Here is a 15,378-nt window from a genome sequence, read left to right as displayed (position 1 = left end):
CTGAGAGCTGACTGTTAACCACTGCACTGCATTTGCTAGGAGCTATATCCCAATTTTAATATCCAGCCATTTCACAGTCCACAGGTCATAAAATTACAATGAATCACAGCGATGGGTGACAGAGCTGAATTTTTTCAGGACATCCACTGCATGGTGACAAAACTTTGGGTCACTGCAACCTATAACTCCACAAATATTCATTCACTACTAAAATTGACACAGACATTGTTTGGATACTAGATATCACGTGTTTTAAAAGGGGTTGTGGTTGGTATAATGAGTCTGTAGTGATATTCAATATCTTCCTGTAGTTTGTACTGTAAGAAAAACATTTTGAATTTCCCCAAACTCCATCCACCCATTATCTATGGGCAATTTAAAATCAATGGCATCCTCCCCGGTTGAGATTCGATCTGAGCCTCAGGCAGGGCTCAAACCTTCGCTGTTCTTACTGTGGAACGACAGTGCAAACAGATGCACCACCAATTGGCCTGTGCCTAACTCCTCTAACTCCTTCGATTTCAATACGATTAAGAGGACTTTAATCATTTTATTTCCTCACTTGAAGAAAAAAAAGCATCTGAGCGTCTGAATCTTTCCAGGGAATTAAAGAAAGCGGTGTCTGTCCGTCTCTTTCTGTGTCTAGTCAAACATAAATTGGCACTATGAACAGAACAAGGTGGGATTTGAACTGTCAATCCTGATCTTGATGCAGTAGCATCTCTACCAGTTGAGCTTGCCCACCTGTAAGCAGAGTCACTGGGAAACTGCACCTGCAGTCTGGTGTGATCCAGCTTTTCCAACAGAAAACAGACTGTTTAACTCTTTTTACCTTCGACTGTAGTTGAAGTGAATCCTCGTCACAACAAATCTCCGTCCCCAGTTGAGGTGCTAACCGAGACCCAGGCGGGGCACGAACCCTTTGGGTTACAACCTATAACTCAACAAATATTTAGTCAGATGCTACTAAAATTGACTCAGACATTGTTTAGATACTACATATCACATGTTTTAAAAGGGGTTCTGGTTGGTAAAACGACAAGTCTGCAGTGATATTCAATATCTTCCTGTAGTTTGCACTGAGTAAAACTTTTATTCCCCAACCTTCTCGCTGTGGGGCAGCACCATTGACCACTGCACCACCATGCTGTCGTCACAGTACACCTGACATCATCAGAACAATGTGATTTTTGTTTTTACACATGTAATGTCTCAAGTTAGTTTGTGTGAACACATGTCTCCCCAGTTGCGCAGTCTGTAAGTCACCTCTCTGGAGATACAAATGTTCCTGGTTCAAATCCATTAGTGGACAAGTTCAACAGTGATGCAGTGTGTCTGTGTGACTTCTTATCGTGTGCTTCTTGTCTTCTTCTTCTTGCAATGTGCTTGGACCCCAATCATTGTGTCTATATTTGATATTTATTTTTCCAAACAATTTGACCATTTCAGCCACTCAATCCCTGTTAGTCTTTGAAATGGTGAAAATTCTAACGTGAATGTTTAGATTTGAATTGAACCCAGTAGAAGTGACGGCCTACAGCAGGTTACAGCAACCTGCAGGAAGTCGTTGCTAAAAGGAACAACGGTGAATCATAGCGTATACAAGAGACTCATCTTGGTGAGTCAGAAACAATGTGTCTGTATATTATAATTTGCTATAGTCTATATAAATATAGCATTCGATTATTTGAGCTGGAGCCAAAAGCTCATTAACTTAGCTTCAGTACGAAGACAAACACACCTGGAAACAGTTGCTTGGCTTTTTCTGGCCAAGAGTTTAACCTCTGACCTCTGTAAATCCACGTGTCCTTTTTCCACTTCAGTTTTAAATTCAGGTTAAATGAACAAAATATTGTATGTTTAAAAATACTGGTAGGCAAATTTTGTTAGCTGCCTTTGGACGCTGGGTCTCTATGATAAGCTAAGCTATCTGCTGGCCAGTACTCTCAACAAGAAAGCAAATGAGTGTTTCCGTAAAATATCAAACGTCCCTCTTTAACATGCATGTGCTGTGCAGTTACAGGTGCATGTTGGGTAAAACAAGCCTGAGCTGATGGAGGGCTGAATATCACAACATGTCCCAGAATCCTGATGCGGACACGAAGCCTGAGAGATGGCCGTTCGCTCCTGATGGATACATCCCCAACTCCGTGATCCGGAGCTGGAAGAGGAAGGACAAATTGCAGAGTCAGACGGACCCTTGTGATGAGATCCTTCCTCACTATTTTCAGCAGGTGGAGGATAGAACAGTTACGAACAAAGATGACAAAGATAAGAAAGACCAGAAGGAAGAAATGGGGGTGAATGAAAGAAGAAATAAGCAGAATGAGGAGGACCAGATGGAAGAAATGTGGATGAATGAAAGAAATGAGCAGGATGAGGAGGACCAGATGGAAGAAATGTGGATGAATCAAATAATAAATGAGCAGAATGAGAAGAACAAGAAGGAAAAAATGGGGATGAATAAAAGAAGAAATGAGAAGAATAAGAAGAACAAGAAGGAAAAAATGGGGATGAATAAAAGAAGAAATGAGAAGAATGAGAAGAACAAAGAAATGGGGATGAATGAAAGAAAAAATGAGAAGAATGAGAAGGACAAGAACGAAGAAATGGAGATGAATGAAAGAAGAAATGAGAAGAATGAGAAGGACAAGAACGAAGAAATGGGGGAGAATGAAAGAAGAAATGAGAAGAATGAGGAGGACCAGAAGGGAAAAATGGGGATGAATAAAAGAAGAAATGAGAAGAATGAGAAGGACGAGAACGAAGAGATGGGGATGAATAAAAGAAGAAATAAGAATGAGAAGGACGAGAACGAAGAGATGGGGATGAATAAAAGAGGAAATAAGAATGAGAAGGACGAGAACGAAGAGATGGGGATGAATAAAAGAGGAAATAAGAATGAGAAGGACGAGAACGAAGACGAAGGGATGTTTGTCTTCCTGAAGCCGTCGTGTGACAACCCGGCGGACGATCTTCACAAGAAACAAGTGACGGCTTCTGATGAGATGGAAGTGGCGCCTCAGAAGCCAGAGTTCGATTCGAGGTACAGTTCAAGAAACTCGATGTAAGTGCTGAATTTGAAAAAATGATGTGCAATTTTTTAGAAGATCTAATGCAAGTTATGCAAACATAACACAGAACTGAATTTATGCAACCTGTGTAAAACGTTCTAGACCACCCTCCCGTGACGAAAATGACGGTAAACCACTGAGAGAGCTGGAGGAGGATGAGTGCCTTCGTGAAACCATCACACCTCCGCTGCCCCATAAACAGAAGCTCAGCTCCATTTCTAACGGTACCAGAAAATAATGTAGATTATGGTCTGACATATTTTAGCCGGCATGAGTAGAAACCTGTTTTGCTAAAAAAAAAAAAAAAATTACATTTCCAAAGACTGTCAGGAGCTTCCAACTGAAAGTCCCATGGTGTCTGCAGATACGATCATCTCAAAGCAAGGTAACCGTCATCAACACTGCATAGTCCTCTCTTCATTTTATTTCCTTTTTGCAATGTTTTTAATGGTTTTCTTTATCTTTAGACCAGCAGGAGCTTCCAGTAGAAAGTCCTGTTGTGTCTTCAGATTCGGTCATCCCAAATGAAGGTAACGGTCATCAAGGACACATGAAGAGTACGCTGTGCCTCATTGCAAGAAGTACTCACATGAACAGATTTGTTTTTTACCAGCCTGCTGACAACAACAGCGACAGCAGCGTTGTTGTACACAGGCCTTGTGCGCATTTGGGGAATTACGTCCTCAGTGATGAACCCGGGGTCTTAGGGTACTTCAGGTGTTAATCATCGGACGCCCTCGGCCGGTCAACCCGGCCGGGGGCGATCAGGCGACAACTTGTGTCCAAGTACCGCACTAACCCACGGATCCCCCGTCCGGAACCACAGCAGCCTCGAGGATGTTTTTGGTGGCTCTTCTGCTGCGGCAGTCCTGCGGCAGGAGTTTGAGTGTTCGCATCAACGTGTGGCCGGCAAAGCCCCGGCACCCAACCTCGACTGGCTCACAGCGGGCTCTCCAACCATCTCCAACAGTTTTATTGTGGGATGGCAATGTCAGTCATGTGGCCCCCTACTTTGGGTCAAACTGAAATATATATATATTTTTTTTATATTTGTTATATTTCTTTACATAAATTGATAAAGCTCATGATGCTTCCATCAGCATCCGCTATAGTTTGTTTGTTTTCAACGCTGGTATTCAAGAAGTGAAGTGTCACAAAGACACCAACATGGCTGTAGATTGTTAGACCTGATGTCAAATGTTACTTAGTGGGATATCTGAAATCTTATATTCAATTTAGGGATGTTGATTACAATAATGATCAAATATCTGTCATGAAAGTTGGTAAAGCTATTCAGCTAAGGTGTACAGTTGTATGATTTTGCTGAATCTGACTCAGCACGCTTGTACAAGCAAACCTCACAGGAAACAGCCAGCAGTGTTCAGGATCTTGCCGGAGGCCTCTTGTTTCTGACATCATTTAAATCCCCATTCTTTGTGTGTCATGTGCCTTTCCATGCTTGTAGAACCCAGGATTACCAACTACCTGACATCGACAAAGCCCGAGGACCATCCTCCTCCTTGTCCAAGTCCAGAGGATCATCAACCCCAACCAGAACTTGGCCCCCCTGAAAGCTTGCCAATCAGCAACAAAGAGCCCCTCATGGACGCGGACAAACAAAAACACATCAAAGACCGATCACGTGTGCCCCCTAATAAAAAAATCTTGGACCTCTATAAGAAGGCCAAAGCCTACGAAAAGAACGCATCCCACCTTAAAGGATTCTCAACCAACGCTAAACGACAGTTGACTTCTCAGTTTCAACCCTCCACCGTTCCGACAACCACCACCAAAATGATCCATCCGGAAGGTTCCGGCAGCCTGCTCTTTCCCGATGACCCTACCCTCTCTTCCCAAACCGGTCATCCTGTCATGGACAAAGTGGACGAGTCCATGCCCGAGTGGAGAAAGAGACTGTACACACAGATCGCAAACCAAGGTTTCCGTTCTCGACGGGGAGCAAATTTGGCCGCTCCGGAGCCTCCGGTGATACCTTCCAGCGACAGAGCTCGCGCCAGCAGCCATCCCCTCTCTGCAGGTCGGACAGGTCGCGAGACATCAGAGGGTGGTGCAGAAGATTGAAATGAAAGACACCAAGGAGCCGGCTTCCACTTCCTTCGGTCGTATAATACCAATGGCCTCATAACTCAACTTCTTCACCGCAGCTCCTTGCGACTCAGTACGGACGGCTGCAGTTTGATTGGATCAGGGGAACCGAGGAGGAAGCGCAGCTGAAAGGGGCGTCGGCGAAGCCAAAGTAAAGCCGTCGATAAAAACAGGGATCGGTCACGTTCCGATTGATTTGCCGAGCAACCGGCCAGTCCACCGTCGTATTATGAGGGCGTTTGTTTAAACAATAAAATGATCTGTTGTACATTATTTTTGTCTACATTTTGGTTTCCAAAATTTGTCCAATGATACCGACACCTGCTGGCTGTTCACTGACACTACTGCGTAATAGTATAGAATAACACTGCACTCTAACCTTTTTTTTCTTATCTAAAATAACTCTTCCCTTCTCATAAAATGCAGAATACATCAAGACCATATAAAACTCTGTCTGTACTTATTTTTCACTCAAAACATTCCTTGTTTAATAAGCAACACACAGCTTATTGTGCCACAGACAACTTTATTGACATCAGTAGTTTCATTTTGACACGATTACCATGTCACAATGAAGGCACGCACCATGTTGGTATTTTATTATTAACGGACTGAAATTGTCATAACAAACCTAAACAGAGAAATGTTTGTCATTAGTTCAAACAGAAATTAAAGCTGGAAAACAAATATGGTTAACATTACCGCCCGCTGTCTCAGGAGGTTTAAATATAGAATAACATACAACAAAGACCTGTAAAATAAACAACACATCCCATCACTAACTATACCGATGCAGAATGAAGGCTTTGATCAAAGTAACAGAACAGATGTGTGTAAGGCAGATACGCAGTTTAATCACATTTACTGAGATGGCACGATGAAAGATGAACGATAGCGTTCGAGACTTTTTTCTTTTTTTTTCTCATTAGGCATACGAGGTGATATGTCGAGTACAGCATGTCGCAGGACAACATTACAGCAAACGGGACATTTTCTTTTGTTAATTTCAGAGACAAACTTCTAAAACGTTGAATTGCTGTGGAAGAACTTTACCGAGCACTGCACTCCTCCAACTTGTGACTTCTGTATCTTCTGCTGATGACTACACATCACATTATTATTATTATTATTATTATTATATATATCTTCCAATTTACAAGAAAACTACACATTATGGCTTCTAATAATTACACTGTAGATATGAAATATAGATTTCATAATTATAAGAAAAAGTCTGATAATTATAAGCATGTAGACCATAAATATGAGATCAGTATCTCATAATAAGAGGATAGAGAAGCTGTAATTATGATGTTCAATCATAATTACAATATGATAGAAAAGTTTGAGATAGTATTCTCTATTGTGAGGATGATAATCACCATCTCCTGAAGGCAAAAACTTTAGTTTAAGTTTTCTTTCTCATAATTATGACCAACTATGTCATATAATTTATAGAAAATATGAGAAATGAAGTCTGATTTTTGCTTTGCTTGACAAATGCAATGTGCTTCCACGGAACATACAGCTGGAAACCTCTCTGGTTCAAAGAACTGGTCTGTTCAATAAGTTCATAAAGGGCCAAGCAGTCAGCTCACTTCTGGAACAGTAAATCATATTTCCTGTACGTCCTCAACTGTAACATTTACACCTTTTAAACCATTTAAATATCTTCATGAGCTCTCAGCTGATACCTGCAAGGCCTTCCGTAGCGCTATTACACAACACGCTATGGTAACAAAGCATAAAACAGGGCAACAGTGCACATTTAAAGTCAGAGCTGAAAGCCAATGCAGAGACCGGGTGGGATCTACAGCTCCGATGTTCAACACTCAGTCATGTAAGCGACACTCGTGTAGATTCAGTGCAAAAGCGGAACAGCTCTTGGCATCACAGGTGGAGCCAAACAAAAAGCTCCCTCAAGCTTATCATGTATGTTTTATACTGCGTGTTGTCTCTGTTTAAGAGGTAGCAAGCGAACTCTCCAAATGTCCTGAACTGGAAATATGGCATTCAACATGTGACAACGATGCAGGGGTGAATGAAGCACGTCAAATGAGTGTAACAGTTCAAAAACCAAAGTTGATAATGACTCAAAATTTTCTTTTATATTTACACTTCCCAAACTTTTACACCTAAATGAGTTTCACTTCACTGCCGCCCTGAACCACAATATGGAAACTTGGAAACTCATCTTTGGTAGCATCGAAAAAGGCAAAACCTGCAATAATAGATGTTGATTCAACATCCTTGGCAACAAGGGGAAAATAATTGAGAATGCAGAGTGTTATTGCCACTGAGTTAATATACTGCTCTGCTTAAAAACACAATGGGGGTTTGACCATGAGGATATCAGTCAGTGCCGGTACTGTAAGTTCTGCCGGCAACGTCTGAAGGCCACTTTGTGTTTCTCGTTGACAATCCCAGCGAGGGAGGAGTTCTCTCCACGGATCAGGAGATGGTTCCGTGAGGTACTGCGAGTGAGAACAGGCTGGAACTAAGACCAAGAAGCGCTTGCGGACAGCAGGGACTCTCGACGAGCTGAAGACGGCGGTGCGTTTAGCAGCTTTGTACCACACCGAGCGCAACTTTGGTCCAAGTAGTGTTTGAAATCCTCACCTGGTGCAAGTCATCCGTCGGTCTCTCCACTCGACATCAGAAAGAAGCAATTCAGGTTTTTATTTGAAACAAGGCTGCGCCTGTATGCTCACTCCGGAACTCTGCACCCATCCGCACCTCCCCCCGGCCGGGCAGGATTATCTGGCGTCGTTGAGCTGCCGGGCCACCGTCAGGATCTCTTTGGCTCCTTTGCTCAGCAGCAGGTTGGCCAGGTCGACCCCCAGCTGCTCAGCCCTGTCCTGGGCGTCGCCGGCGATCTTGCTGGCTGTGACTCCGACTCGCTGGAGCTGCTCGTCCACCTCCTCCGAGCTCTGCCACACACGCACAGGTTATTGTTAAGAATCCTGGGAGAGGACCGACTGAGGGCAACAGTGGTGGGTGTGATCAGTGGTACCTTGTCGCCAGCAGCGACGCTAGTCTGCATGGTCTCCTTCAGGCTGTCGGCTCCATCCAGACTGTACACCGCCCCCGTCAGGTACAGCTGGAAACACATTCCGCAGAAAAAGATCAACCTACCTCTAGTGGCAAGTGGTGGTATCGCAGTTTAAGGCACTTCTGCATTGGGCCTCATTTTTTTCAGAGCCAGAAGCTACGTCCACTTTTATACAGTCAATGGGAGCCACAGATATTTTTTTTAGAGGCAGCCCCGAGTGGCCCTTCTGCTTAACCTTTCAAGACCCAGCAGCCACCACCATCTTTATTTACCATCTATAGTCAGAACAGAAAGCTTGATGAACGTAGCAACAGAGGAGCGGAGCTTATTCTCCATCTACCTCGTGTCCTTACCTGGGAGTCTTTGATTTGAGTGTGCACAGCCACAGGAACACTGCAGCCACCCTCCTACAAACAAGAGTTCAGTTGAATACACAGGGGCTTCACACAATGTGAAAATGAGTCACAGGATGTGTGTGTGTGTGTGTGTGTGTGTGTGTGTGTGTGTGTGTGTGTGTGTGTGTGTGTGTGTGTGTGTGTGTGTGTGTGTGTGTGTGTGTGTGTGTGTGTGTGTGTGTGTGTGTGTGTGTGTGTGTGTGTGTGAGTGAGTGGGGGGGGGGTTACCAGGTGTCTGAGAAAGGCTCTCTCAGCTATGCAGCGCAGCACGGTGTCAGGGTCATGGAGGACGGACACCATCTCCAGGATGTCTGCATCTCTGGCTCGAACCTCCACTGCCAGAGCTCCCTGACAACACACACACACACACACACACACACACACACACACACACACACACACACACACACACACACACACACACACACACACACACACACACACAGAGGTTTATACACACACACATTTAGTGTCTTATTAGTAGCTATTAATTATCCCTCTCTTCTGTGTATTAGTCATGTTTTCCGTCCTACCTGTCCAACTGCGTACATGCAGTCTTCAGGTCCGAGGATCTACCAGTGGAAGAGAATCAGACTTGTTAGATGAGAACCGTTGTTGACCCCACAGAGACTTGAAAAGGAGGACCTGATAGGACCGTGTACCTGGCTGATCCGGTTCTCCCAGCCCATCCTCCTGAGGCCAGCAGCAGCCAGGATGATGGCGGCGAAGTCGTCCTTCTCGTCCAGCTTCTTCAGCCGCGTGTTCAGGTTCCCACGCTGAAGACTGAAGCTGAGGAAAACGCCTTCAAAACGCAAATCTGACCACTCCAAGAATCCTCACACAGATTAATAAAACATATTTCTGTTGAATTCATATGTAAAAGTGTATCCATATCGGTTTTCAAAGGCGAACACAGACTCCACAGTTTTTAATTATCCGTGTTAGCAGCGTAGCTCTACAGGGATGGAAATGTCGGGCGGTGTGGCAGTGAGTCCATCGCTGGCTGACAGGATACCATTCAATTTATGTTCCTCATCATCGGGTTGAAATTTTATTGATTCATTTTCAATTCAGTAGCATTCCCATCAGCCCCGGGTGTATGTGTTCGGTGCTATTTAGCCAATGGTAGCATGCTTGCAGGTGGTAAACACAAGCGGTAAGTTTGTGAACTGCTGTTCTGAAGCTTTGAGTCGTTGTAGCTGTTGCGATCTTGTTTTTTTTGGAGCCGCGAGTGACCATATTTGGACGAACTGAGAAAAAGACCCGACTGACACGATGCCAGTGATTATCATTGTTTGTCATTCGGTGAAGTCAAACTATCATTTTTGTATTATGAGGTCTGACTGACAACAGGAAAACTGGGTCACATCGTGACAAAAAACACATAAAAACTTCACGACACCAGCTTTTTCATAACTTCGGGAACAGGAAGTGAACATAGGAGTTGCTGCAGAAGGATACGATATCTTTGAACTCCAGGTGAGGAAACCTCTTCTTGAGCTGAGCGGCGCGGCGCAGCGAGCTGGTGCCGATCACACTGCACAAACACACAGCGGGAAGTTCACTGATCCATATTTCCGAAAAAACAAACGCAACTGGTTTATGCTCATGAGTCGGACTGTACCTGCGGTCTGGCAGAGTGTCCAGAGCTTTCCCCGCGTGCTTTGGATGCAACACCACTGCATCATGGGGGTTTTCTCTCCTGAAAGCAGCAGGAAGTAGGTGGTTACAGCTGGTCAAACCACACAGATACGACACTGACGTGGAGGGGCGGCGAGTGATATTGGACTCGTTGTAAATCGGAAGTGTTCCAACAAAGGAAGAGCTGATCCTGCACACACTGCCCTCTCTGTCTCCTGCACGCCGCTTCAGTGGCAGCAGCTCCTCACAAACAATGAAGACGCCCTGATGAGGTTTTTACACGGCAGTCGACCGAGCTGCCGTCACACATCATCGTCCCTTTACTTTTCCTCCAAATAACTTCCCCCATCCAGAGATGAACACATTTCTAAAGAAGGACGATGCGGGTTTTACGCGTTTTCTAACGATGAATGCCGAGATGACGTCAGCGAGTCCGAATGTCGTCGTAGATACCTTATATATCTACATCTAAATTGCAAATATCTTGAATTCTAATCATGACAAGTTAAAATTCCGTTTTAGAAATCAAAATAACCTTCTCCACTTTTGAGCAGTTGAAATTGTTGCCAGGTGAGATAACCGAGTATTGGAGGTGTTTACTTGGTCAAATTCATTTTGAACGGCATACAGGATGGAAAGGATGGATGAGTCTCTCATTTACGACACGCTAAATGTGCGAGTACACTCACTTCAGCACGGCTCCGATGGTGAATCCCGGAGGCAGGGTGGTGGGAAGGTCTTTGAGCGAGTGAACCACCAGATCGACCCTGAAGGACACAGAGGAACGAGGTCACGTACGTTTCACGGTATAATGCAGCCATTGAGTTACAGAAAGGATCCACCTGCTACATCTGAGGCTGTGCGAGAAATCAAAGGGTTTCTCACTGCATGGAATTCATGTGAACATGCAGTAGATGCTCTTATGGATTCAACATCAGACAGTTGTTTGGACGTTTCCATTAAGAAAAGCATAAAAAAACAGCAAAAATCATTGAATCGCCGAAAATCCCTCAAATCCACATTTGTCGAGTATTCACACCAAACGTTTGCCACAGTACACAAGTATCAGCTTTCTATCAGCAAGTCACGGAAAGCCTTTGGCTTAACAGAAAGGGTCCATTGGTGAAACAATGCAAGAGGAGCCAGCGTGGTGTCAGCCACAGATGACACCGGTCACACTCACTCGTTCCTCTCCAGAGCGTTCTCCAACTCTTTGGTGAACAAACTCTTCTCACCAATCTGCATTAAAAAGAAAACACAAATTATCTGTTTAATTTCTCAGCATTAAAAATGAGACTTTGTGTTGCCTATAATGAGAAGAGACTGAGACGTGGCTTTCAGGTCATTTAAATATGGAGCCCCACACGTCCTTTGAGTGGATCATTTCATGCAACATATAAATATGGTCTACTTTGGTTCTGCAGACTTAGTAGATACGTCAGTTATAATGTCACATTTGATTGGTCGTAGTCGTGAAGAGCCTCACCTTCGATAATGCTGTGTCAAGGATTTTGTCTCCTATTGTTGACATGGCAACTGAAAGACAGAAGACACAAGGTTTTGGTATGAAAATAAATTAGTAGACAGAACACCAGGAACATGTTACTGAAGACAGGTTTTTCACAACTTCTTATTGTTTTGCCACTAAATGAGACAAAGCATGTGGAGGAGCTTCAAAAAGATGTGTTTTGGGGGTGTGTGTCTGTTTGATTGACAGGGCTGGGGTGCAGTCAGACTACGGCTATCAGTGGGCGGGACGTAGTATCGTTGGCTTTCCAATCAGATTGAGTCAGATCCACCCACTACCGGCTCCAAACCGCTCTGAACTAGCAAGATGGCGCCGGACAAAATCCAAACTTAAGGCTTCTTAACGGCCGTTCACAAACCAACGGGTGACGTCACTGCTGGTTGCCGCTTCAGTCCCACTTTAAATCCGACGTGTTTTCCCTCCACTGAGTATGATCAGACTTTTTCACCATGTTTTTCAAACCTGATTTTTTTTTTTTTCCAGGTCAGATCTGAGCTACTTTGATCCAATCTCTCCGTGTGACTGGTGCCAGAACCATCCGATTGAAAATCACGTTTTTTTTTTCTTTTACGTGCCATCATCGTTCAATGTCGGCACCTCACAGCCAGATGCAAATACACAGAGAGGGCGACACGGATCGATGGAAAGGCGAGGAGGCTGCGGATGTGTTTAACATTCATTTAACCAGAGTGCACATGTCCTTCTACATTATTGTTGTGTGGGTGGACCCGGAGAGTTTTTGGGGGCCTTTAACTAGGAAATGTTGTGGCACAGCTATAAAACGCCGACAGCATCGTTTGACAGAAATCAAGGACTTTGATGATTCTCACCTATTTCCAAGTGGATGTCAGAGTTGAGCTCTTTCAACTTGTCGGCCACGCTGTCAGTCTGGATGCGAGCCAGCTGCGAACAGAGGAACACCGGACGTTAGCTTTCATATTTGTCACCCATCCACAGAGAGAGTGATCATCAAATCAGTTGGACACACTGGAGGAGGAGCAGTTATCATTTTAAGCCGGATTGTGTTATCTGTGCAAGGAGGAAGCTCCAGACATCTCACTCTGTTGTATCTGAACCAGCGAGGAGGAGGACCAGTGCATCAGATCGTTCACATTAACTGACTCTACGAGGCTTTTGTTCACGTTTCAATTAAAGTTAAATCCCCATTTAAGACCAACAAAAAAGAGACACACTGTCTGGAATGCATAATGTATGTGAAGCTCCTGATTTTATAATAAATGTAGTACCGTACCTGGCTCTTGCGGGTCCCCATCCGGATGAGCCGTCTAACCTTGCCGTTCCCATCCTGCCGGGACAAAAAAATAAATAAAAATCAGCGACAAGAGTTTCAAACACACTTTCTGCAAAAACAGCTCTTCCAAAATAGTTTTCCTGATGTCTGTCAATCACCCCGACACACCGACAACCACGTCTGCGATACGTTCAGAACCGAACAGAAGCGTTTTCCCTGCTGGCCTCACCCTGATGTATTTGTAAGGTCCTTCCTCCATAATCCTGAGAGTCCGCACTGAGCTCCTGCACTGTAGAGGCTATTGTGTCCGCTGTGTGGCTGGAAGTGCCTGCTGTGTCTTGGTAAGGAGCCGTGCTGAGGTCATATAGCCTCTAGATACTAAACAGTGGTCTTTCTTACCAGACCCCCACCACCCCCCACCCCACCCTCCCATCACCCACCACCTCCCCCTTCTTCCCTCCTTTCGGACCTCCACCCCACGCCAGATATCTCTGGTACCAAAAGATAAGTGTGCCAATTCATAGAGTCCGTTATAAAGAGCAGGGATGGGCAGCTAAGGAGGGTCCTGGTTGTGAGGTGTGGTCAAACAGCAGACTGTGTGTGGAGACCGTACTCCTCTCACTCTCTTTATTCTATGAATGGACAGTAGCTAACATCATAGCTGTAAAATACCCGAGAGGACAGAACAATACCAAATAAAAATGGTGTTACATTACTTCATTGCTTTTGACTGCTTATTTTACCTGAGACACACGGGGTGGAAATAAATTCTTCATTGTGAAAATGTAACAAAGAAAAAAACTGTTTCCCATAATAAAAAGCTTCTTACTGAAATACAATGTTTAATCTAAAATCTCATTGGACACTTTAATTTCATTGGATTAAATGAAAACATCAGTGAAGTAAACAATAAAATGAAATAACATGTTTATAATTTGCTGAAATAGAAAGATTCTACCTAAATGATAACAATAATTTGATGAGTTTCAATAGGTTATTCAAATTTTTCATTTCTAACTTCATACCTAGATTGTAACACTATCTAGATTATTTATAACATATGCATTTACTGTGTAGACAGACAGTACAGGTTTGTATTCTTTTTTTGACCGTAGAAAAACGTTAATGCGGTCAAAATAGCATTTGAATGTTCAGCAGTCTGTTTTCTTACGTCTGTCTGGAAACTTCGTTCAAAAATATATGAATTTTATGTTTCCCTGCGAAGCACCAGGTGACCACACTTAAAGAAAAGATTCTGAATATTGTAAGAGGTTTAGTGGGCGGCAAACATTCATTCGGCTTCAGTAACGAGGAGCAAACAGCCCTGGTAAGCTTTTAATCTGAACAATGTGTTGGTAAATCAAACATTTCTACCACACTTGCCAGGGTCACTATTTCTGCGTTATTAATGATAGCTGTAATGATTTATAAAGGTGAAGTCCACAGCTTGTTAAATATTCAGGGCACGTACAAAGCCAGTCGAAACGATGTGAACTCAAACTGAATCACGGAGCCTTTTTAAGCCTTTTTATGCACGTTTTCTAGCTCCTATCTGATAAATGTAACCTCCAGCCCCCCCCCCCTCCTTCCTCCTATCCAATGGGAGAGCCGGATTCACAGAGTGACAAAGAAATCAGCCAATCACAGCGCTGCACATGACCGCGCGTACGGAATTTCCGTTTGGGCGTGCTGCATGCTGAAAACCCACCGGTTCGACTCGAATTAAAAAACCTACCGCTGAACTTGCTTCCTCCGACATGTTGGTGATCCGGTTCGCTCTTCCGATGGTGCACGAGTCAACAGCGCGTTTCTCCGGACGCGGAATCCATTAAAAATCCCTAAATCCTCGGTACAGACCAGAGCGCTTCTCTCGTCCTGCTCCTCATATGAATGAATCCGCCAGCTCTGACGTCATTGGGCCGGCCAGAGGTCATTTCCGTGTTCCGTCGACCAGCTTCCTCTTGCGGGCAGTGTCGCACACGAGGAGGCGTCACATTTGTTTGTACCTGACATCTTTAATCCACGTGAAGAGAAAGCGCAACGATTAATGTATGACTTCTGTAAAGGGATGTACTTTAAAGCTCCTCTCGTGTTATTGTTGTGACATGATGATGTGGCCCTCCGAAAAACTCCCTGTAGATCAACTTTGGACTTGTTTATCAAGTGCCACACCTGTCTCCTCCATCCGTCAGAAAAACATGCCACAGTCAAAGTCTTCGGGAAACGAGCGTGAGTGAATAAATAAGGGGAAACAACCGACAAATATTTTGAATTGATATAAATAAAACCACTTTTTTCCCCCCTGTTAAATACAGTAAAGTGTGTGTATC

At 44.1% G+C, this 15,378-nt stretch overlaps 1 protein-coding gene across 1 annotated transcript; it reads right to left on the bottom strand.

Moving 5' to 3' along the window:
- Positions 1-7,223: 7,223 nt before the first annotated feature.
- On the bottom strand, positions 7,224-14,935 carry LOC138634495 (porphobilinogen deaminase-like). The gene is made up of 14 exons (XM_069721461.1): positions 14,784-14,935; positions 13,049-13,102; positions 12,627-12,699; positions 11,755-11,804; positions 11,452-11,507; positions 10,958-11,035; positions 10,252-10,329; positions 10,089-10,164; positions 9,290-9,403; positions 9,161-9,199; positions 8,856-8,975; positions 8,586-8,639; positions 8,194-8,280; positions 7,224-8,110 (listed from the first exon to the last, which is right to left on the bottom strand). Exons 1-14 carry the CDS (start codon positions 14,805-14,807, stop codon positions 7,937-7,939), a joined length of 1,077 nt encoding a protein of 358 aa, XP_069577562.1. The 5' UTR covers positions 14,808-14,935; the 3' UTR covers positions 7,224-7,936.
- Positions 14,936-15,378: the final 443 nt, after the last annotated feature.

Source organism: Brachyistius frenatus, unplaced genomic scaffold (genome assembly GCF_029030835.1).
Source record: "Brachyistius frenatus isolate BFR_SWC_R1_liver_20210118 unplaced genomic scaffold, ASM2903083v1 Contig_265, whole genome shotgun sequence".
NCBI classification, from domain to species: Eukaryota; Metazoa; Chordata; class Actinopteri; family Embiotocidae; genus Brachyistius; species Brachyistius frenatus.
Note: the sequence above shows the minus strand (reverse complement) of the source record. Positions and strands in the feature narration are given on the sequence as shown.